This window comes from Embiotoca jacksoni, unplaced genomic scaffold (genome assembly GCF_022577435.1).
Source record: "Embiotoca jacksoni isolate LCO1_2020_lvr unplaced genomic scaffold, fEmbJac1.0.p SCAF_65, whole genome shotgun sequence".
Classification (NCBI taxonomy): Eukaryota; Metazoa; Chordata; class Actinopteri; family Embiotocidae; genus Embiotoca; species Embiotoca jacksoni.
Genome location: NW_027185420.1, coordinates 1,084,183 through 1,109,141, shown reverse-complemented (window position 1 = coordinate 1,109,141; position 24,959 = coordinate 1,084,183). Strand labels below are relative to the sequence as shown.

At 42.7% G+C, this 24,959-nt stretch overlaps 2 protein-coding genes across 2 annotated transcripts; both read right to left on the bottom strand.

Moving 5' to 3' along the window:
• Nucleotides 1-360: 360 nt before the first annotated feature.
• LOC138213923 (cyclic nucleotide-gated channel cone photoreceptor subunit alpha-like) lies at nucleotides 361-5,425 on the bottom strand. The gene is made up of 5 exons (XM_069175240.1): nucleotides 5,421-5,425; nucleotides 4,886-5,188; nucleotides 3,714-3,815; nucleotides 3,517-3,623; nucleotides 361-2,796 (listed from the first exon to the last, which is right to left on the bottom strand). Exons 1-5 carry the CDS (start codon nucleotides 5,423-5,425, stop codon nucleotides 1,439-1,441), a joined length of 1,875 nt encoding a protein of 624 aa, XP_069031341.1. The 3' UTR covers nucleotides 361-1,438.
• Nucleotides 5,426-16,458: 11,033 nt separating this feature from the next.
• Nucleotides 16,459-24,645, bottom strand: atp1b1b (ATPase Na+/K+ transporting subunit beta 1b). Its single transcript, XM_069175232.1, has 6 exons — nucleotides 24,397-24,645; nucleotides 22,381-22,509; nucleotides 19,943-20,098; nucleotides 19,392-19,576; nucleotides 18,281-18,364; nucleotides 16,459-18,190 (listed from the first exon to the last, which is right to left on the bottom strand). Exons 1-6 carry the CDS (start codon nucleotides 24,485-24,487, stop codon nucleotides 17,930-17,932), a joined length of 906 nt encoding a protein of 301 aa, XP_069031333.1. The 5' UTR covers nucleotides 24,488-24,645; the 3' UTR covers nucleotides 16,459-17,929.
• Nucleotides 24,646-24,959: the final 314 nt, after the last annotated feature.

Below are 24,959 nucleotides of genomic sequence, written 5' to 3'. Positions count from 1 at the left end.
AATTTACCAAAAGTTTTCAGTACCAGAAACCTTTTGTGATAAACAGTAGGGACATAATTCATCACAATATATGTATTATATAGAAGAGTCTTTGAGTCAAACTCCCAGAAAAAAAAAAATCATCTTTAGCAGAAGTAAAACTTGAAATGATTCATTTAACTGACGTGCAGTCGTGTGTAGTGTTAGGTACGAAAGATGTTTAGATGTTTATCCTTCACTCAATACCTTAAACTTCTGCACATTACTGTACGTATGAAACGGATGTAAACATTTCTTAAAAAAAACAAAAAAAAAAAAAAAAGTGCTGGATGAACATGTTCGACTCAGAAAAGGTGTGTAAAGTCCAAAAATCAGGATGCTTTCAAAGCCTTTATTGTGACTTGAGGAAATAAAGTTACCAAGTTAAACGTCATTATTCTTTGACAGAAGTGATGTGAATGAGCGTTTTATATTATATTATAAATATGTCATATCATAATTTTTTTTTTTTTTTTAACTCTGTGGCATATGTCCAAAGATGGAAAACTTTCACCAGGTCCCATCCAACTGTAGAGATATTAGTATGCTCTCTATGTCCAGGAAAATACCCGAAAAAGTTGTTTTTAATCAAATATCACATTTGTTTAAGCAGAAATTGCCGTCTTACAAAAAAACAGAACTATTCTTATTGTGCTTAAACGGTGAGCGCTAGCTGGGTTGAAGACCAGCAGTCGTGGAGTATTTTTCTGATCGCACTTTTCACATGACTCAGCTTTGTTCTACGCTTCACCAACGTTAGCTTCATGCCGTCACTAAATTAATTAACAAATTGGTAATGAACATAGCAAAAACAAATTACACGATACACATAAACAATATTTAACCGACGGTACTTCAATTACTGCTGTTCTTGGAACCCTTGTTGTTATAATATTTACATATTTATATGTTACGATGTTAAATATTCACATTTGGTCTATTTTTACATTTCTTGTGTTGTTTTCGATTCTACGAGAAACGACAAAAATAGTAGCCCGACTATTTGCTCACAACTTCAGTTTTCTTCAGTGTGATTATAGTCTGGAAACGCGGCTCAAGTTAAAGTTGGATCGGCCGCTCTGAATATACGATTATGTTTTTTTTTTATACACGTAGTTGCAGCAGCGGTTTACCGATTCGTTAAAGTTGCTGCAATAGTTACGAAAATAACCCGAGGTCTACGCCCGGTAAACGATTCCCTCTGGAGAGTCGCCGGACCCGTATACTCACGCAGGAATCTAACATCTCTGAACAAAGAATACAGAAACACAATCAACTTTCAAGGCAATAATTATGATTTTTATCGTGTGCGATAACGATGAGCGGAGACGCCATCCAGCTGCTGGTCTTTGAGGAGGACAAACGGTCCTACAATCCCGAGGCAGAGGGCGCTAAACCCGGTCATAGCAGTCGCACTACTTCACTCTCCGTCGACTCTCAGGCTTCTGCACTGGTTTGATAGGTTAGTGAGCCGCTGCTTGATTTTCCGCTGCGAGGACTCGTACTGACCCGTCAGCTTTCGAAATTTGGCTGCCATGATGTCGTAACTGGCTTCGATTTGGTTGACTTTATTTTCCAGGTCCTTGGCGTCGACGGCGGCGACCAGCGACTCGTCTATGAGGTTATCTTTCATCAGGATGGCTCGCCCCTTCTCCTCCAGAGCGTATTTAGCTTCGGGATACTCGACGAGCGACTCCATCAGGTCGTCTTTGGACAGAGCGAACAGATCAGAGTAGCCCACGCTTCGGATGTTGGCCGTTCTTCGGTTTCCCGCCTTGCTCCCCTTGATTCCGAGAATGCTGATTTCCCCAAAATACGCGCCATCACTGAGGACCACAAATTGGGTAACTCCATCATCTGCGACTACCGCCAGCTTCCCTTCTTTGATGATGTACATTTCCCTGCCGATGTCGCCCTTCTTGCATATGTAGTCGCCGGGACTGAACACTTGAGCCTGAAGCTTCAGAACCAACTCGACGAGCAAACCCGCTTCACAGTCTTGGAAGATGCGCACTTTGCTCAGCGTTTCCAAATGCACGTTGATGGCTATCTCTGCCTTTAGCTTGTCCGGCAAATTCTTCAGCACCTGCTTCTCATCGCAGGTCTTCTCCTCCGTCCACAGGTAGTCGAACCACTTCACCACCCGGATCTCCAGGTCTTTGGTCACCTTACGAAACTGCATGTACTGCTTGATGGAGTCGATCTTCGCCTGGAACTCCACACGGGCGGCGCTCATGTTGGAGATCATGGCGCCGACGTTTCCCACGATCGTAGCGAAGATCAGGACCCCGGTGAGGAAGTCAATGACCACAAAGAAGTATTCAACGTCTCGGACCGGCGGTGGCGTCTCACCGATCGTGGTCAAGGTCAGAGTGGACCAGTACAAGCAGTAGATGTACTGCCTGGCCAAGCGAGCGAACTCCCGGTCTTTCAAGCTGGGGTACACCCAAGTGTCCGAGCCGAAGCCGAGCGTCTTGGAGATTGCGAAGTAAAGGCAGGCGTTCCAGTGAATGATGATGAGGATGTAAAGTACGAGGTTGCCGATTCGGAAGATGTTCGGGAAATTGGTTCGCGTTTCGGTCCGGTCGAATAATTCGAAGAGGCGGGGCAACTTGAAGAGACGGTTGAACCTCCACTCGGCGTTGTCGATTCCAATTTTGATGAACACGATGTCGGTGGGAATCATCGATATGACGTCCATTTGGAACTGGCGGGTCTTCATGTACCTTTCTTTCAGGACCTTTTGATCCTTCACGAGCAGTCCTTGTTCCAGAAAACCTGTTGACACATTAGCGCACGGTGAACATGATCACATATAACCACTCCCTCCAGGAAATCACGATATTGTGAAACGCCGCAATATTTGCGGAAGTTTGCAATTTTTTAAAATTCCTGTTATTTTTCCGCAAAAAATGTCATCATCAGAATCTGTGCTGAAAGTACTAACGACATAAATAACTCCTCATTTAGTCAGAAAGTCTCTGCTCCTGTTTTCATCACCAAATAAAACTTCACTGGAGGAAACAGGAACAAGAGGAGAAACAGGAAGTGACGGGATTTTTGGGAAATGTGGCCTTCAAAATAAACATTTCAAATTAAATGCTTATTATCAAAGGAAGAGATTACATGTTAAAAAAAAAAAAGTCACGTCCAGTTGTCAGAGACGTCTCTTTGTTTGCTTCATCCAGCAGGTCTATGTGTTGAATGAACATGAATTAAACAGCATCTAAAGCTCTTATTTTGACAGCTGATGTAGTCCTTGTTTCTATATTCCAGTCACAGACGCTCTGTTCTGGAAACATACGCAGCTTTTAGGAGGTTTTTCGGTAACTTTCAACAGCTTTTTTTTTTTTTTCAATAAATCAATTTGAATGAATAAATCAAAATTATTTTTTTTTTTTTTTTTTTAACTCTTAAAACTGCCAATTACATCAAATTTTTTGAAAAATCTAAATTTTTGATCGCTACAATCACAAAGAAACAGTTGGTGTGACTGACCTGTCCTGGCTCTCACAAAGGTGTCGAGGTAGTAGAGGGCGTCGGAGAGGTAGTCCAAAACCATCCACATCGTCACGTTCTTGGTCTGCAGTTCGTTAAAGCAAGACCTACGTGGAAGCACAACCACAACAAAGAGATGGTTGAAACATCGATAACATAAAAAGAGGGAGAGAACAGGAGATGCCATGAGTGCCCACCTGGACACGAGGATCATCAGGTTGTAGAACACTGGGATGGATATGATGGACAGCCAGTAGTAGTACGTATCCGTGGCCGGGTCCAGGGTCCACACCTCCTTTCTGAATGAGGAAAAGATGTTTTCAATCAGAAACACCCACATAAGTAAGCAACTGATAAAAGACTGTCTCCGGCTTTATTATTCGATCAGGTGCATCTCAGTTATCTGAACAAGTATTCGAGGGATGAATAGTTATACTCTTGCTTTTAATGTTGATACAGCCTGTGCTTCGACCACTGTTCACACTTTGGTGAAATTTGGTCCTGTATATGTTTGTCGAGTCGAGTTGTGATACATTTAAATGTTTTCCCCCCTCCTTTCAAAATGAGGTTTTTACATAAGTTCAATAAGAAAAATCTGTAACTTTGCGTCACGGTTTAATACCACCAGAATTGATCCTGCTCTGCTATCTTGTCCTTCAATTCCACATTCCCATGTTATAGGTTTTTTTCTTCATGTTATAGAAGTTTTTTCTTCCTGTTAAAAGGGAGGTTTTTCTTAATGTTTAGGAGATTTTTCTTCCTTTTAAAAGGAATTTTTCTCTTTATATTATAGGTTTTTTTTTCATATTATTGGAGTTTTTTTCTTCATATTATAGGAGGTTCTTCTTCCTGTTAAAAGACAGTTTTTTTCTTCATGTTATAGGAGTTTTTTCTTCATGTTATAGTTTTTTCTTCATGTTATAGAAGTTCTTTCTTCCTGTTAAAAGGACGTTTTTCTTTATGATATAGGAGGTTTTTCTTTACGTTAAAAGACAGTTTTTTTCTTCACCTTGTGGGATTTGTTGGGTTCCTGTCTTCTTTAAATGTCTTATCTTGTGATTAGGCGCTACATAAAAAAAAATAATAATAATCCGCATACTTGACTCCACCACCTCCAGGGCCATCGCCAAAATATATAGCTGTTACTACTTTAATACATTGTTTTCCATTCCTAATGATCTCCTGTTATTAAACTGATGGTCATACTGTATATTTGGTCATGTCAGACCTCATTCCTACCTTTTTATCAGCCATAAGTGATGGCTTTGCAAACACTTCCGTGGATAAACTGTGTTCAAAGTGGAGATTCATCAGGCATAAAATTATAATTATTCTCATTTGTTGCAGCCAAGGAATAGCATGTACTTACGGTTCTTCCTTTTTCTCGTCCTTTTTGGCGTCTTTTTTGTCGTCTTTCTTCTCATCCTTCTTCTCATCCTTCTTCTCATCTTTCTTCTCATCCTTCTTCTCATCTTTCTTCTCATCCTTCTTCTCATCCTTCTTCTCATCTTTCTTCTCATCCTTCTTCTCATCTTTCTTCTCATCCTTCTTCTCATCTTTCTTTTCATCTTTCTTCTCATCCTTCTTCTCATCCTTCTTCTCATCCTTCTTCTCATCCTTCTTCTCATCCTTCTTCTCATCCTTCTTCTCGTCCTTCTTCTCGTCCTTCTTCCTGTAAATATTAATTAAAAAAGAGGAAGATTGAAGCAACTTAATATTCCACTTTCAAATAATCGAGAAAAGGCTTGAAGTCTGAATGCTAATTAGAAATAAATCTGATGACTGGGCAAGAAAAACATCGTTCATGTAAAATAACTGCTTCTAATGTCTTTCTATAGTTCATAAATCTTGAGGAGCAGATGGTCCAGTATCTGTTTAATGAAGTGGTGTGAGAGGATCCTTGCATCATCGTACCCGTCGTTGTTGTTGCAGTTGTTCACGTTGTTTGCAGCCAGACCATCACTGGAAAAGAACAATCAATGTATAATCAGTTTTTCTTAATTTATGCTTCTGGATAGGAACACATATACCACTACTACTATAATATATAGTATTATAGAACCTGAACTGGCATAAACAGATATATTTGGTTTGTTATACATCAGTTACAAAAGATATTTTTATCACAAATTAAATGTATGTGGTTTGTGATGTAAATCTAATTGTAAAGCAGGCTTAGAAAAATGTCAAGTGAAACAGAGTGAAAATATTTATGTTTTAAATTCATCAACACTGTTAATGTTTCTGAATATTAAATGTGTATATTGATTTAGTATAATCAATATAGTATCATAATGTCCTTTCCTTGCTTCAGTGTGAAACCTTCATGTTCTTTAAAGTTCAGTCATATTTAGTTCAATTTTATTTATATAGTCACAAATCACCACAAGTTATGAGGACATAACGTTACAACATTATACAGAGGAACCCAACAATTCAACAATTTAACAATTCCCACATGATGGTTTGGGAGGAAAAAACTCCCTTTTAACAGGAAGAAACCTCCAACAGTAGGAAGGAAAAACTCTCTTTTAACACGAAGAAAAACCTCCAACACGAGGAATGAAAAACTCTCTTTAACAGGAAGAAAAACCTCCGGCAGAAGGAAGGAAAAACTCTCTTTAACAGGAAGAAAAACCTCCAACAGAAGGAAGGAAAAACTCTCTTTAACAGGAAGAAAAACCTCCAACAGAAGGAAGGAAAAACACTCTCTAACAGGAAGAAAAACCTCCAACAGAAGGAAGGAAAAAAATCTATTTAACAGGAAGAAAAAACTCCAACAGAAGGAAGGAAAAACTCTCTTTAACAGGAAGAAAAACCTCCAACAGAAGGAAGGAGAAACTCTCTTTAACAGGAAGAAAAACCTCCAACAGAAGGAAGGAAAAACTCTCTTTAACAGGAAGAAAAACCTCCAACAGACGGAAGGAAAACCTCTCTTTAACAGGAAGAAAAACCTCCAACAGAAGGAAGGAAAAACTCTCTTTAACAGGAAGAAAAACCTCCAACAGAAGGAAGGAAAACCTCTCTTTAGCAGGAAGAAAAACCTCCAACAGAAGGAAGGAAAAACTCTCTTTAACAGGAAGAAAAACCTCCAACAGAAGGAAGGAAAAACTCTTTTAACAGGAAGAAAAACCTCCAACAGGAGGAAGGAAAAACTCTTTTAACAGGAAGAAAAACCTTATTATCCTCAAGTCATTCACTACTTTAAGTGATTTGTGGTTGCAGGTCCTCATCTCACCTGCTCCCCATGTTCCCGTCTGAGGACTCTGCAGGACCAACACTGCTCCTGCCAAAGGGCCTCATGTGGGACATCCTGGGAAGAGATCAACATGACACGAGAAAATTCAACCATTTCAATATCACTTCTGTCATGATGTGGACCGTCTGCAGTGGTTGGAGACTTCTGCTGAAGTACGTTGTGGTTTCCGAGACGATGGAGAGACTCACCTAGACAGCAGTCCTACCCCCACTGAGGATGTCTGATGTTGGGTGTCCATCAGCCTGAGACGTGGACACAGAGACATTGAGGAGGACGGTTAGATGAGCTCTGTGTGGGTCCATGTCTCTTGGTTATAATACAGCAATGTGTTCAATCACTCAACATTCATAGTTTCCTGTCTGAGCTCTTCACAGTAAAGGTTCAGTACTTAGAATTTATGAGCATTTAATGGTAGACGTGGAATAAAATATCCATCCATCCATCATCCATCCATCCATCCATCATCCATCCATCATATCCATCCATCCATCCATCCATCCATCATCCATCCATCCATCCATCCATCATCCATCCATCATATCCATCCATCCATCCATCCATCATCCATCCATCCATCCATCCATCCATCCATCCATCCATCCATCCATCCATCATCCATCCATCCATCCATCCATCCATCCATCCATCCATCCATCCATCCATCATATCCATCCATCATCCATCCATCCATCCATCCATCCATCATCCATCCATCATATCCATTCATCCATCCATCCATCCATCCATCCATCATCCATCCATCATCCATCCATCCATCATCCATCCATCCATCCATCCATCATCCATCCATCCACCATCCATCCATCATCCATCCATCCATCCATCCATCCATCATCCATCCATCCATCCATCCATCCATCCATCCATCCATCCATCCATCCATCCATCCATCATCCATCCATCCATCATCCATCCATCATCCATCCATCCATCCATCATCCATCCATCCATCATCCATCCATCCATCATCCATCCATCCATCCATCATCCATCCATCCATCCATCCATCATCCATCCATCCATCCATCCATCCATCCATCCATCCATCCATCCATCCATCCATCCATCCATCATCCATCCATCCATCCATCCATCCATCCATCCATCCATCATCCATCCATCCATCATCCATCCATCCATCCATCATCCATCCATCCATCATCCATCCATCCATCCATCATCCATCCATCCATCATCCATCCATCATCCATCCATCCATCCATCATCCATCCATCCATCATCCATCCATCCATCCATCCATCCATCCATCCATCCATCCATCCATCCATCCATCATCCATCCATCCATCCATCCATCCATCCATCCATCCATCCATCCATCCATCCATCCATCCATCATCCATCCATCCATCATCCATCCATCCATCATCCATCCATCCATCCATCCATCCATCCATCCATCCATCCATCCATCCATCATCCATCCATCCAAGTCTAAATGATCAGAAGATGGAAAAGTACACGGTGAGTCATGAATGTTCTCCAGGATGAAGTTTTTAACATGTTTCAGTGAATCATGAGAAGACTTCAGGGCTTCACCACACGATTCAAACCTCAGCAGCCAAGAGGTGAAAACAACAAGGAAGCAGAAGAGTTGTGGAGCATTCAGACAGGCTACTTCTGATTCATAATGCTGCTATACTAACACTTATTGATGTTTTCACTGCAGCGGTTTTTGGGCTGAACTGATTTATACGTCACTATTCAGCAAGAACAACAATAACAACCAAACAACTTAGAAAGGGAAGGAATATTTTCGACTGTGAATAATTTCCTTTAAAACCTCTAAACTTTAGGCTCTATATATTAAAAGGGTCTTTCTATTCACGTCAACAGCGATCAATGTCATTGTTTATTAAGCTGAATGTTCTGAAGCACAAAAAGAAGAACAGAAAGTGTGTAACTGTCCTTTACTTACAACCTGGACTCATTAAAAAGGTTAAAACCACTTTTTATTTTTATATTTTTTTTTAAACTTGTACTGTGTCGACTCATGAGTCAAATGTTGAGCAGATTTTAAACAAGTGCCGTTGAGCAGCTCCTGTGTGTGTTGAGTCTCATTATCTCGGTACGTTTCCTCTTCAGCACTCTGAATTCAAATCCTTCTTACGTCAGCTAAAATTAGATTTCCAACCCAACGTGTCTCGTTAGGACTCTCGGCTGCTTTTCTTCTTGTAATCACGAACAATAATAATCACTATCTGCTGGGTGAGTTTACCTGGATGTGATGATGATGATGATGATGATGATGATGATGATGATGAAGTCAGGATGAGCCGTGAATAAATCCCATGTTTCACTGAGCTCTTCACCGTCTCTGGAGGAGTCTCTTCTGTCGAGGCACTCTGAACCACCAACCAGCAAGAGGAGGAGGAGGAAGAGGAGGAGGAGGAGGAGGAGGAAGAGGAAGAGGAGGAGGAGGAGTTCGTGCTGTTTTTAAGTGCATTTTATTTATTGCAGCATATTCTTATTTTGTTTCTATTTTAGACACATATGAACACTTATAATTTTATAAAAATGTAACTGCTGACGTGATAATTTAACTTTTAACCAGCAAAGTTGTGATTTTTATTGTATGAAAAGTTATTTTTTTTTATATAAAGTAGCAAAAGGAATAGAAATCATAGGCTGAAAAACATCTGAAACTGGAAACAACGCAGCGTGTTTTCACGTGTTTTGAACTAATTTTGCACTTTTACACTTATTAACTGGCTTCACGATGTCACTACGACTTTTATTTCTTATTGTTCATTTGCAGTTTTGTTGTGGGAAACATTAACATCACAACCACAGTGGTGCTTTTCTATTTCTATTTCCTCCACACATTACAATAACTGATGATTTCTGAGGTGGTGCAGCTGATTTGTTTTCTCACTTCCATTAAAGAAAGACACATCATTTCCATGAACATAAGAAGCAGCTTTCTTTTGGTCTGTGAGCAGGTAAACAGGACCGATGCTCCTCTTTATTTATATCCCTTCCAGTCGGTAGTAAATCCTCTTAGCGGTGAAGTAAAACGCTCCTCCTGCCGCCTCGGCTCTAATCTCAGCGCCGCCTCCTGAACTCGGAGCTCAGGGAGCTGAGAAAGTGAGCAGCTCATCAGTCAGAGATGCAAACGCAGCAGGAGTCCTGTTGGTTTTCTCTGGAGTCCCATGTCAGCCAAAACCACCGGGAAGCTCCGCCTCCTCAGTGGGAATACAGAATTCAAATTTAATTTCATATAATATTCAATATAAACTTGTTTTGACTTCTCATAGGTCTGTTAAATGTGACCCATGTGGTGAAATCGTTACATAAGAGTGTCCCATGTGTTGCCATGGAAACGGAGATCGCACAAACAAAAAGTTGTGTATTTTGAGAGCAACTTGCCCGACAATAATGAAAACATGCAGGTTGTATGTTTTGTTTTTTTTAAACATCTCTTTATTAACTTTTATAGTAAGAGGAAAAACATAAACAACAATAAAACATAAGCAGTCTGCAAGCAGCAACACCAATACAATGACTTAAAAAAAATAAAGATTAAAATTAAATGATAATTAGAAAATAAAATGGAATAAATCAATTAATAAACAAAAAAAAAGATAAAAAAATAAAATGAAAAAAAATCTCCAAAAAGGAAGGGAGGAGGGGAGGGGGTTGCCCTATAAGTATTTAGACATATATTATTATTTTTTGAACATCTCTTTATTAACTTTTATAATAAGAGGAACAACATAAACAACAACAATAAAACATACGCAGTCTGAACATCTGCAAGTAGCAACACCAATACAATGAATATTTTTTTAAGAAAGGATCAAAATTAAATAATAATTAGAAAATAAAATGGAATAAATTAATTAATAAATAAAAATAAAAAATAAATTGAAAAAATACAAATAAAATGATGACACTCGACAACCTTCTCGTGTTAAATTGCTTCAGTTTAGTTCCGAGAAAAAGGTTTGGAAGATTTATAAACACAAAATAACAATCTTTACATTTAAAATCGATGTTATCTAAATAAAAAATATCTGGTTTTATGTTCCTGCGACTTCAGGAGACGTTTTAAAAGTGCTTGTAACAGTCGGTATGTTTTGTGTCGCTCTCCTGCAGTGCCGAGCGTCACCAGCAGGGGGCACTTCTCATCGAGCTGGTGTCAGCAAATGTCCTAAAATTTCTGGGGCGTTTTTCTTAAATTATCATTTTCAAAAACTTTATTTACAAATTAAAAAAGCACATTTTAATAACAGTGGAAAGACGAGACGGCTCGAGGAAGAGAACAAACATGAAAAAACACGAATAAACGAAAAGGCAAAGAACAAAATAAACAAGTCAAATTTATCACTTGAGTTTTCACAGCTTTGGAGTTTTTATAGTATTTTAAGGAGTCCAGACTGGATTTTAAACTCTAAATCTTCCATAAGTCTCCAGTTCACAAGTTGTGACGTATTTGCCGAGGTCACAAGAATTTAAAACACCTGTGCAGGTGTTCACAGCTGACTGACGCATGTTTAATGGACCTTACAGGCAAGAAGTAACAACTTAACAAGGAAATATTCAAACTTTATACATAATTGCAAACTCTATTCTTTATATGTGGAATTGTTTGCTTCCCAGTGAACAAATCTGACTTAAAAATATAAAAAATACCAATTTAACAACTTGAAAACGGCAACCTCCTCAAACAATAATCACGTACTCCAACTGTTTTCTCTCTATTCATTCACACCAACTGTTTCAACAGGAAACACATCAGTTAAAATGTGTGAACGAGTCGAGCCAGACATCAATCAGATTAACGTCGGTAAATGAGATTAGAGTTAATCTGTTGAGGCCTGTTGGGGAGCAGAGAGAAGAAGAAGAAGAAGAAGAAGTGACGGCTTGTTGTCGTGGAGTGAAATCTGTAAAGTCAGCAAATATAGAGTAAAAAAAAAAATTCTTTCTACTCAACGTAATCACTGTCCATTAGTTGGCTGGATATGATGAAGTGTCTGAGGATTTTTCACATAGTTTTGAGGTCTACGGGACAGAATTAAGGTAAATGATATTAATTAATGCACTCATATGGCTCCATTACATCCCATCAACTTCATCTCTCTCCCAGAGTTTCTGCTTATTGTTTGTTGCCTCCATTCAGTTTCTATGTTTTCTTCTGCAGATATTCGTGGAGCTGCAGGTCTCTGATCTGTGATCACCGGCGCCACCAACAGGTCAGCGTTCTCTATGCTGTTCTTTTCTCTCTCTGCTCTCCTCTCACCGGTAGACGGCCACCCACCTCTGACTCTGGTTCTGTTGGAGGTTTTTCTTCCTGTTAAAGAGAGTTTTTCCTTCCTTCTGTTGGAGGTTTTTCTTCCTGTTAAAGAGAGTTTTTCCTTCCTTCTGTTGGAGGTTTTTCTTCCTGTTAAAGAGAGTTTTTCCTTCCTTCTGTTGGAGGTTTTTCTTCTTGTTAAAGAGAGTTTTTCCTTCCTTCTGTTGGAGGTTTTTCTTCCTGTTAAAAGAGAGTTTTTCCTTCCTTCTGTTGGAGGTTTTTCTTCCTGTTAAAAGAGAGTTTTTCCTTCCTTCTGTTGGAGGTTTTTCTTCCTGTTAGAGAGAGTTTTTCCTTCCTTCTGTTGGAGGTTTTTCTTCCTGTTAACAGAGAGTTTTTCCTTCCACCCTCTAATGTGAATCGTTCAATTGTTGTGTTCTTCTGTATAATGTTGTAAAGTTCTGTTGTAAGGACTTTACTATGTTAAGTGCCCTGAAATAACTTGTATACATACAATTTAATTGAATCAAATTTAATAACTTGGTGAATGAACATAACGCACACAATACAAATGGATTCAATGTTCAGTTACTCTTTTTCAATAATAATGTAAAGTAAAGATGAGCCCAGACATGACTCATCAGGGATGTGTTGGAGTCGGTCTCCAGGCTGCAACACTCATTTCACGCCACGGCAGGTCGTCCGTAGATAATCAGCGGTCCCGTGTGGATTCATAATTGCTGGATTCAGCGTGTCGTCGCCTCTCCCAGGTCGCTCTGCTCGCTGAGTCACATCATTATCACAATTCAGAAACATATCAGAAAGTCTACGATGGTGTGCACAGACGCGGTGAGCGGTCTGTAAACTGTTGGTTCGCTCTCGGTAGGCCGAAGTGTGACATCACTGTTGTCGTGAACTCCCAGAACTGCTGATGTCTCAACAAGCTGCTGACAGCCGGCACGATCACACTCAGCAATTAAATTCATTACAGCCTCGGTGGCCAGGAGCACCGCCTCCTGCTGCCTCCTGCATCATCCACCCCTCGTTCCTCCACCTCCACCACGTTTTGTAAGCGTGAAACTTACACGCTTTTGGGATCATGTGACCAAGGGTCCCGGAGGTGACGACGTTTTCCTTTGAGTTGTTTTTGTTTGACGTTTTGTTTTGTTCTTTCACTGGTTTTTCAAACTCCTTCTCTGTGAAGTGGTTCATGTTACATGTTACAGCTGATGCAGCACTGCTGCCCTCTTGTGTTCAGAAGGTGTAAAAATAGATCTATGAATGACATCTCGAGGAATCAGCTGTGTGGTTAGTGAGCAGAAAGGTATGAATATATAAATAAATATGTCACAATGTTTATATGTAAATGAGAGATCATATAAAACCTGCTGTGAGTTTTTTTTCTCTGTATGTGACATTGACATCAGAGCGTGCTCCAGATGGACAGATAGGAAGCCCCACCCATTTTTCTGCCGGCCAACCACAACAGCACGTGTGTATCACATGACAAGGTATAATCGGTAGAGACGTCCTTGTGATGCTGACAGTAAGGAGGAGATAGAGTCCCGGCCTCCATCTCATCAGACGGTGACCTTCTCAGTCCTGAACATGTGAATTTAAATGACTAAAACCTGTCACATGTTTATGATTAAGTAGTAACGCTTTAGCACTTTTAATTAGTGCATTAGTATTCTCCTCGTAAAATAGACATGCCGGTCCACTACAGCAAAGCGTGAAATAGACACTGCCGGTCCACTACAGCAAAGCGTAAAATAGACATGCAGGTCCACTGCAGCAAAGTGTGAAATAGACATGCAGGTCCACTGCAGCAAAGTGTGAAATAGACATGCAGGTCCACTGCAGCAAAGTGTGAAATAGACATGCAGGTCCACTGCAGCAAACAGTGAAATAGACATGCAGGTCCACTGCAGCAAAGTGTGAAATAGACATGCAGGTCCACTGCAGCAAAGTGTGAAATAGACATGCAGGTCCACTGCAGCAAAGTGTGAAATAGACATGCAGGTCCACTGCAGCAAACAGTGAAATAGACACGCCCGTCCACTGCAGCAAAGCATGAAATAGACATGCAGGTCCACTGCAGCAAAGTGTGAAATAGACATGCCACTGCAGCAAACAGTGAAATGGACACGCCCGTCCATGGCAGCAAAGCGTGACAGTAACAGGTTTTGTAAGCGTGAAACTTACACACACATACATGTCCTGTGACATGTCAGGGGATCATGTGACCAAGGACCATTTTTTTGCAGTATCAGCAGGCAGGAGGGATGTAACTGTCACGCCTAGAGGGGCCAAAGCGTGGCTATTTCACATTTTGCCGTGATAAGATGCCACTTACTTACTGCCAGAATCAGATGTCTACAAAACGAGTTCCCAGATCTGAAGTCTCTCACTGAACACGCACACATCACACTGTAACCTGCTGAAGAATATAATAACGTGTGAACGATGTTTTCCCATCAAGAGGCTTCATGATCTGTCCCCGTCACCATCTGATGAGATGGAGGCCGGGCAGGGACTCTATCTCCTCCTGACACTGCCAGCATCACAAGGACATCTCTCCTCATTACACCTTATCATGTGACACACACACATGTTGTTGCGGTTGGCCGGCAGGAAAGTGGGCGGGGCTTCCTATCTGTCACTCTGTCACCTGGGAGGACTCATTGTTCAGTCACTGTCACATACAGAGACAAAATCACAATAGTGACATTTTTATTTCATATTTATTGCTTTCTGTTCATTTGACATTGTTTAACCACAGCTGGAGATGGAAGTCTTTCACTAAATATGTTATTACACCTTCTGAACACAAGAGGGCAGCAGTGCTGCGTCAGCGATAACAACTGGAGGTTTCTGCAAGTTTTGTCCTGGGAATTGTTGAATTGTTGGGTTTCTCTGTTTATCGCTATAAAAATAACATTTTACTGAATTGAATTGAAAACAAAAAGGAAAATGAAATGTAAAAATAGGAAGCGATGAGACCTCAGAGGTTGATGTTGCAGTTCGATAATCAATGTTGTAACTCCCCATTTTAAAATGCGAGTCTGAAATTCATCTAATTCTTCACTTTACAGTGTCACTTGTGTAAAACCTTTGATTTTAAAGCATGTGAGGCATTTGTTGATTTTATTGACTTCATCTAACGCACAAAGAAAGAACTCACCTTCCAGTTTTTATCTTTGATAGTTTAATTAGAAATGTAGGTGATGTAATAAGAGAATGAACAGACACTCTGCTGCTTCCAGGCAACTTAACACTTAAACCTGCTCTCTGCTGCCTGAAACAACATCTCTGTGTCGGCCACCTCGCCGAGCCGTCCTCCTGTAATTACAGAGAAGTGTGTCGGCACCCGATCCTGCAGTCGGCACGGTAACAGAAATCGTCCAGTCACTCTCCTCCTCCTCCTCCTCCGGAGCCCAACAACAGTTCATCCATTCATTCGTTCGTCTCCGGGAGCCAAATGGGAAAAAAGAGGGTGAGGGGTCAGAGGTCACGCAGACAGAGAGAGAGGAAGGACTGGATATTCAGAACCGAGTTTCACATATTTGCTTCTTTATGCGTGCAGCTTTTAAAATTACAGTGTTGTTTAAACATTTGATAACAATTTTCCTACACTTTGTCGTGAAATATTCAAATCCCCGGTGTCCTGTTGGATAAGTGCAACATGTTCAGAGTATTTATAACTTTTATTTCAATTCACATTTTTAAACGCACAGTTGTTTTTACAAAGATCTGGCTGCTTCTTTAGATAAAATGCTAATTATCCAGATCAGTGACTCTGTGGGTTTTAAGCTGTGAAGTGAAACCCACCGAGTGGTCACATGGTCAATCTGAGGCACCACGACATGACTCATAAGGCTGGAAAGAAAGAAAGAAAAAAAAAAGAGGAAGCGAGTAATGTTTTTGTATTTCTGGCATTTCTAGAAATCAGAGCTTTTATTGCGAAATGCTGGAAAGTTTCACCACTTTAAACCTGATTATCTTTACTCACGGATGTCTGTTAGAGCTTAATACAATACATTCAGTTGAGTCAAAGCTTTTCAATGTTTATGGTTCATATTTAAAATCTAATATGTTTTTGTTTTTAAATCACCCCTCATTAATTTATTCACTGCAAAAAAACCTGATGTTTTCAGTGTCACATGACTTTTAAATTTGATCCATTGCAGAGTTGTTAGCAGTTTTACACACTATTTAATTATTCTAATGCAGGAATGTTTGTCAGATTAGATGGTGGACAGTTTGTCACGTATATAAAGCAGTTTAAAGTACACAGGATGGGGTTTCAAACGGATAACCTGCAGGAAAAAAGGCCTAAAACCAACATGATGTTGATTTTTTTTTTTTTTTTTTTTAAATGTCACAAAATAAAAGACGAAGCGACACAAGAGAAATGTCCATTATGATTTTATTTATTCCTCTGATTAAATGACAGGTGGATAAACTGATGAAAAGTTGACTGATGTTCATTTTTCAAGTTGAGTGTTTTTCATTAACATGAGACTTATGGAATATTAAAGCCAACATCATTATTAGTCTAAAGCCACAGAGCTTGGCAAGAAATTGTATTCTTTTATTTTGAAATGCATGAACACATGTTCATCGTAGAGGTTAAACTACCTGCTCATCCTACACCTAAACGACATCCATGGCCAAAACACAAATTCAGAGTTCACCACTGAAATGCTGCAAAAGGCAAGACACTGACTTTAGCACTTAACATGATGACGTCCTAAAAACGAGTACTGCATCGCTTCTGATAAACTCTCCAACTTTGGTATTGCATTTATACATTACAATATTCTGCAAAGAAAACAAAATGTACAACTGCATAAATATAAAATTCTTTCACCATGTTTAAGGGTCCAAACATTCAGAGTGACACCACAACGCTGTGAGAAAACCCAGCAAAACCAAAAAAAAGAAGAAGAAAGGAATCTTAAAAACTTGCGTTAGCACCGTCGCTCCCTACAGCAGGCCAAGGTGTCTAACAGGCTGGACACACAACTCGACATTCAAGGCAGAAATCACAAGTAAAAGGCAATGAAAGTAATAAAGTCATAAAACCCCGTCACACATTAAAGCGATTGAACAAAAAAAAACAACAAAAAAAGGAAAATAAAGTCTCCCATGATCAGATGTAAAAAGACAAATAAGAAGAGGAAAGAAGTTTCCCGTGGAGTGCAGCCTTTTCCTTACAGATCAGAAGAGTGAGCTATATCATGAATGAGTGTGAGTTCACGTCTCTCTCTCTCTCTCTCTCTCTCTCTCACACACACACACACACACACACACACACACACACACTACAACTGCTAAAAGCTTGAGAAGATGAGGAATCAGCGTGGGTTGGGTTTTTATCATGGGGTTTTTTTTTGTTTTTTTTGTGTGGAAGGACCAGCTTCTGCGACTACTTCTGAAAAACTACCTACTGCGACCACACGAGGCAGCGATGAGCAGAGGGGGGGGGGATGAGGCGGTGGGAGGGGGAGGGGGAGGGGGGGCACAAACACGTCTGGTGGGATTACAGTCGTGGATGATCGATGTCCCATGGCTTGTGGAAAAGTCTCGTTTTACAGCAGAATAAATAGATTTCTTACTATTTTGCTACTTTTCCTCTAAATGTACACGCTAAGACGGAAGTATAGAAGCTAAACGGTGAAAGCAGAAAGATTACACGTCGGTCCCCGAACTGGTTGGGGTTTTTCCTTTCAGTTATTCATTCAAGACTAGTATTGACTGACTTAACCGCTACAGTCCACCCCCACCCCCCCCGTCCCGTATCATCTACGTTACATTTGGAGGGGGGCGGCGGCGGTCGGGGCGGGGGGGGGGGGGGTCGCCTACAGGTCACGGCGGCGGTCATAAACTGATGACGTGCAGCTTGATGTCGAAGCGTCCCTGGTAGCGGTCCTTGTCGCTGTAGCCGATGTTCTCGCCGTACACTTTGCACTCGATGCGCAGTTCAGTGTTCAGCGTGAGGTTGGTGAACTGCAGCGCCACCAGCGGCTGCAGGTACTGCGGGTGCAGCAGCCGGCCGTAGTACGGGTAGTACTGCAGCGGGAAGCCGTTGCCGATGCCGAAGTACTTGATCTCTCCGATTTTGTCGGCGTCCTCCTCCCTCTGGAGAAAGGAACGGAGACAAAAGAAGGCAGTGAGAGGAGAATTCGGACGAGGACAACGTTCGGCGAACGAGACGGAGGTGGAGCGTACCTTGTTGGTGCAGAAAATGGGGATCACGCTGGGCTGCACCTTAGGTTGAGCCTCCTCAGGGATACTTTCGTTGTTGCTTGGAGGCTGAACGGAAAACAAACGTTAGAGCTCCAAAAGACTTCAGTTAAAATCCACACTTTGATTTACAGGAACTCCATTTTCTACTTGGTAAGAACTTGTGGTCCGTCTCGACCAATCAGCAACCGGCAGTGACATCACCCATTGGTTTGTGAACGGCCGTTATGAAAAGTTTGGAGCAGGAAGTGACCATATTTGGACGAGCTGGGGGAGGAGCCAGCGGTGGATCTGACCGATCTGATTGGAAACCTGACGATACTACGTCCCGCCCACCGATAGCTGGAACCTGACTGCACCACAGACCTGTCAATCAAACAGACACGCCCCCAAAAACAGGTCTTCTTGAATCTTCTTTTCTAATGAATGAGGGATTATTTAGAAGGAGTGACTTTAAAGAATTAGAAGACGTTTATTGACTGAGAACTTCTTTAGAGAAGTTGAAAGGGAGTCTCTGGATACTTTTTGGAGCCAACCTCTAGTGGCAGTCTGTGGTATTGCAGTTTAATTGCACTTCTGAATAGGCCTAATTACATGAAATGGTCCTGACGCCTCCCACACAGGAGCGATGGGGCACGGATTTCAAAAAGTCCTTTTAATCTTCAAAATCGATTCGTACATGCAACTCTTATTTCCCCTGTTTTTACCGGTGCCTGGTTGTAATGTGTCACTCACACCAGAAGGTGGCGGTAGTGCGCCTTAAAAGCTGCCTGCCTGGGGGCGAATATTCAAATAAGAAAAAAAATCAAATAGTTCAAGAGAAATTCAAAGAGTAGTTGTGCTGGACATGGCCGTCCATCCCGTCCCTCGGCCGGAGACCTGATCTGCCTTCAGCTGTCGGTCACATGATCTTCGCCTCGCGTTGCTGCAGCCGTCCGCCAAGTGGACGCTACATCGCCGCCCCCCCGACATTAGAGCTACGGCGTCCGGTAACGCGTCGATGGAAACGGGCTCGGAAGGACTCTTAACTCCTCAAAGACAATTTTTGTCTCCGAAGAAATCCCGACCCGATCGTTTGAAGAAAAAAACCAATTACCTTTGGATGGAAGTTGACGATCCGGTTGAGCTTCACGATCAAACAGGGCTTTCCGTCTTTGAAGCCGTAGTCGTCTCCGTCGAGGCCGGAGCAGGGTCCCAGCAGGGCCCGGGAGAAGCGGCAGGCCTTCCTGATGCCCACGTCGCTCTCCAGGTTGCCGCGGTCCTTGTAATTGGCCGGTTCCTCTGAAGGGTTGAAACTCGGGTTAGAGAAGGTGCGGGAGTCCGACCTGGAAGCTTCTCTGAACACTTGGCCGTTAAAGACGGCTACGAGTTCCTCTCTTTGCAACACATCACATCCTGTCTTATCAGGGCCAGGTAGGAGCCGGCCGAGGTGTTTGCGGTGTTGCAGGGATTTCAAGGTTTACCCAGAGCAAAGAAAAGAAATCTTTCACCTTTTCAACCCAGTTTGCTGAGAATACCAAAGTTCAGCATCTCGAAATATTCACATTGGACGTTTACGGGTTCGTTTCCCTCCATACGGCTCAATCACCAAATTTCTCTGGGCACATTTGTAGAAGCGCCTGTTCGGCCGGAGACAGAAGCTCTTACCTCCACAGTCCTCGTACTTCATCTGGTCGCGCTGCTTGTCTTCGTCGTACTTGGCCAGGAACTCCTTCAGGGCTTTGGTGTACGGCAGGTAGGTCTCCATGTCGTTGAGGTTGAAGGACACTTCAGCCTTCTCCGAGCGGGGGGTGTGTGAAAGACCTGCGAGGACGATAACGTCATCATCAGTGGCACAAAAAAACCTTAAAGACTGTCCAGCACATACTAAACTCTTCTTGTCCCGCCCACCGATAGCTGGAACCTGACTGCACCGCAGGCCTGTCAATCAAACAGACACGCCCCCAAAAACAGGTCTTCTTGAATCTTCTTTTCTAATGAATGAGGGATTATTTTCAGATGGACCTCCAGAAAACTAATAAGAAGGAGTGACTTTAGCTAACAACACCGAGATAACTGATGGACACATTTTATTCACTTTGGATTTGATGAGAGAAGTTGAATGGGAGTCTATGGAGCCGGAGGCTTTTTGGAGCCGACCTCTAGTGGCACTCGCTGGTATTGCAGCTGAAGACACTTCTGGATCAGAACCATTTTTACATCCAGTCTGTGGGTCTGACGAGGTGATTTTTGATTTAAACGTCTCGTGTTACCCTGAATTTGTGAGAACTGTATATTTTTGCCAACTTTTGCAGATTCAGACCATTTGATGAACGTCTAATGTCTCAGATTGTGTTTCTTAACTTCCGTCTTTCTGCCAAGACGGGCTGAACACAGTCTGCAGTGTTTGACTCGGATGAAACTGATCTGTTGACTCGGCACATTAGAACTGCTCATCCGGCTCGTTTTAACATCCCCAAGACACAAGACTCCAAAGTCCGGTCAGCTGATCCCAGATCAGGTCGTCGACAGTCCGTTTTCCATGCGAGAGAACAGCGTGTCACACGGCGGCTGCGGTCACTCGTCCTCGTCCCGGTGAAGCCCGGCCGGCGCTCCCCGCCGTGGAAACCGTGTCCACGGAGGTGCACACGTATGACGTGTTCATTCCCAAAACAACACGGAGCCGTTTTGAAAAGGCGGGACACTTCTACTGCTGCAGTCGTCGTCAGATCTCGACAAATCTGTTTCTACATATTCCATAAGTGACCTTCCTCCATCCAGACTGGCAGGTTGTTGCTTCTCGACTAGTTATGATCTTTTGTGTGCTGTACCAACAGGATCCGTTGAGAGGAAGTCAACCTCAGCTGAAACCTTTGAGCAACGTGTTTGAGATCACACGCCCAGCCGGGAACACGGCCTCTGATTGGTTGCCGTGTTGTCATAGTTATTCCATTCATCAGCTTTTTAGACCTTTTTTTTTTTAGAAATAAACGAATTTTTTGGTTAAAACTTGAACTACTTTCCTGAGAAGAGAGCGGTTTCTCTACGTTATTCTCTCCAGGAGATGATTTCATATTTAAATACGGCCAAAATCACAGCACGACCGTCGTCTGTGAATCGTCGTGGTTATGAAGATGCAGAAGGAAGTGATTACATTTCTGTCACTACTTCATACTAATCCCAACAGAAACGGTAAAATATGGAAATGAGAAATGAGCTGTGTTGGGAATTTGGCTGAAACCCACAGAGAAACCGACTCAGTCTTTATTTTTCAACCGTGGTACAAAAAAAAAAAAAAAAAGCCCTAAATGTGACTATGAATTCGTATTGTTTAAGTTAAATACATATATTTTGAATTTATGAGAAATGGTCTAAAATATTTATGTTCAGATGTATTTATTAATCCCTTAAAATTAGAATCCATCCATGTTTCTACCGTAGCCCAGAAGGGACAAACCAAACCACTGCTCCTTTAAATACGATAACCGGAGTCGGCATCACTTCTGAGGCTCAAAGTTCCTGGTTGACCTTGAATGCAGCAGCTGAGAAAACTCTTCTCACCGAAGCCGTTCTGAGGATTTTACACTGCAGTGACGTCACTGAGAGAGACAGTCCACCATGCAACACTTCAGGATGAATCTGGAATCACCCTGACTGTACTTGAATGCATCATCCAGACTCTTTTAAAGAAAATGAATACATCCGAGCGTCGATTAAAAAGTTCGGAGGCTGTTCCTGTTGCGCGTGAACAGTGAGCAGCACCGCGACGTGCACCGAGCATCAGGAAGCTAAAACATTCCCCAGTGTGTATTCCGAGTTTCATCTTTCGATCATCATCTGAAACCGAGTTTCACGTCCAACAACCTTTGTGCAACCGTGAATTCGCCCCCCGGGTCAGACTGTCAACACCGAGCTCCATCTTCAGCTCTACCACCTGAACTGTGGCGCCATGGCAACACGACAACGCTCATATCAGGCTGCACGAGAATCATCTGAACTTTACAAAACCTCAGGATCTCATTCAGGGACGTTGTCACATGACCCCCATTTGGTTAACTTCACTAACTGGACTGTCGCCAGACAGGAAGTGGGAGGTGGTTTCTTACCAGGTGGCGCCACTCTGTCCTGCCAGGTGGGCTTGTAGTCGCTCAGGGTCAGCAGCAGCGCCTGGATGGTGCCGATGAAGATCCCGGCCAGGCAGCCATAGAAAATCACGTAGAACGAGATGATTTTGACTGTGGAGGGAAAAACAAATAAAAAAAACAAATAAATAAAAAGTGTCAGGACAGGAAGTGGGCGGAGAGCTGAGAGCGCAGACAGGAAATGGTTCCTGCTGGAAACTGTTCTTCATGGTGAAAATGACATTGTTAGGAGTCGTTAAAGGGAACAAGACCGAAGTATTTATCTTCAACTGGTTAACTTTTAGGAGACACAATGATTGATCACAGTACGTCAATAAAAAAATTATTTTACGATCACGTTTCATTGCCCGGCGACATTAAAACTCAAGCAGTAAATGCTCGCTTTAATTTAAATTATTCAATATTCACAACTCCTTCAACCACCCTTGTACGTGCAGCGTAAAAATGACACGATAAATAATTCAGTTCGGTTTGTCGGCCACCGAGGCGGAGCTGCAATCAGCTGGTGCAAAGGGTCAAAAGAACGCAGCGAAATGCAGAGAAAAGACCTCAAAAACAGCAGAAAGTCAAAAAAAAATACAGTTCCTGTGTGATCTGACAGATCAGATAAACGCTCAGTTCATCCTTTAAAACACCGAGCTTTAAAGACTCTTCATGAGCATTCGTGAGAGAAAAACTCAAAACTTTGTGGGAGTTTGAATGAAAAAAGCAGTTTTTTTTTTGGACGATTTAATTCATCAAAGACGACATTTAGGCCTCTTGGACATAAAGCAGGTCCTTCATCCGTCTCCGAGGACGTCCGTCTCACACTCACACAAAGCCAGCATTCATGTGAACACTGTCTTTCACGGTCTCCATAATCAACCCTCGGCACGACAACTCTCTTATCTGCGAAGCCATAAATAATAAAGCTGCCTTGTCTTCAGGGCCTTTTTCTTTTTTTTGCTGCATGAGGCAATGTCACAAGGTCACAGCAGCCGGCCGTTAACCGGACGCCACCGGGAGCTGTGGAGATGCAAGGACACGTGAACCGGACCTCATCAGAGCATGAAGGTGGTTCACAACCCAGTTGTGCAGCAATAAAATGTTTCAAGAGAAACGTTCAGTCATTTTGTGAAGAAGGTCCCACATCAGGCCGGGTGTCCTTCAACCTTCAGCGCAGCACTGCGCATGCCACGCTTCCCAAATGCATCAGCACTTTCGGATGACCTCAGAAGGACAAACTCGCGCGCGCCTGAGCTGCACGCAGCAGCAGCAGCTCGTGCAGCTCGTGCAGACGTCCCACACAGGTGTTATAAAGAGTCCGGAGGTGCTGTGACATTGAGAGGAAGCCACAAGGACATGCGCAGTGCCGCCGCCTGGGAAACAGGAGAAGAAAGGTCGCGCGAGTTAATGAGTATTGTTCGGTGAGATGACGGTGACACCTGATCACGGGAACCCGAAACGTGATCGATCGGTGCCGTCACCGTTTCACGAGCAGGCCCTGCCACTATCACCTTGACTCACCTTGGACTATGATGCATTTTTAACCCTTAGGCTGCCGCCCCGTTCAAAACAACCGCTAAAAGACCATTTTGACGTTTCACTGACAACCAATGTGCGCCGGTCGCGAGCCGTCCCCCCCGCGGCGCAGCGCCGCTCTCTGAATGGATACGTGAGAAGTTCACGCGCACACAACTGCAACATATTACGAGCTGCTCTTCAAACCCGTCACGAGGACATGGAAGGAAACTTCAGTTTCACCTGCGGCGGTAAAAGTACGGAAACAGGTGAAACCGCCGCAGATGTGTTAAAGTTACGGTGACGCAATAATAACGCCGGTTTTATATTTTTTTTTAATTTTTTTTTTTACGTTCCTGAATGCAGCAAAGAAAGTCGCGTCAAACAGGTGGAGGAAGAAGCACGAGGCGACACGCGCGCACTCCTGCCCCGGTGTGTGTGCGCGCGCGCTCCCTCCACAGCCAGCCTCCATGTACTCACACCAGCTGCCTCCGGTCCGGCCGAGGAACTCTCCTTTCTCCGAGTCCCACACAAACTTCTTCCACCCGCCGTCGTCTTGTTTTCTGGACATGTCGATGTTTTGTTCTTTTTATTTCCTCTCGGTGAAGGTGCTTCCTCGTACCCGGTCTTCTGCGGACTCCCGGTAAGTGTGTGTGTGTGTGTGTGTGTGTGTATGTGTGTGCGCACCCGACTCCGTCCGCTCCGAGGCGCCTCGAATATAAACCGGAGCTGCTCGACTCCGCCCGACAAAACCTCTCCACGAGTTACCTAGGAGGAGGGCGGAGCGGCGCCGGCCAATCAGCGGGCAGGGGAAGCGGGTGCGTAACTCTGACGTCAGGAAGACGGACAGAAAGCCTATAGAAGCGTCTCCATACATATTTTGGCTGAGCTCTGCAGATAAGTGTGTGTAGGCAGAGTTAGTTATTACCTGTTATACAGTCACTCACATACCGGATACTGACGTGCTGCACTTATTTAATGCACATATACAAGTTATTGAGAATAAATTACAAACCATAATGATGCACTGTGGATGTCATGAA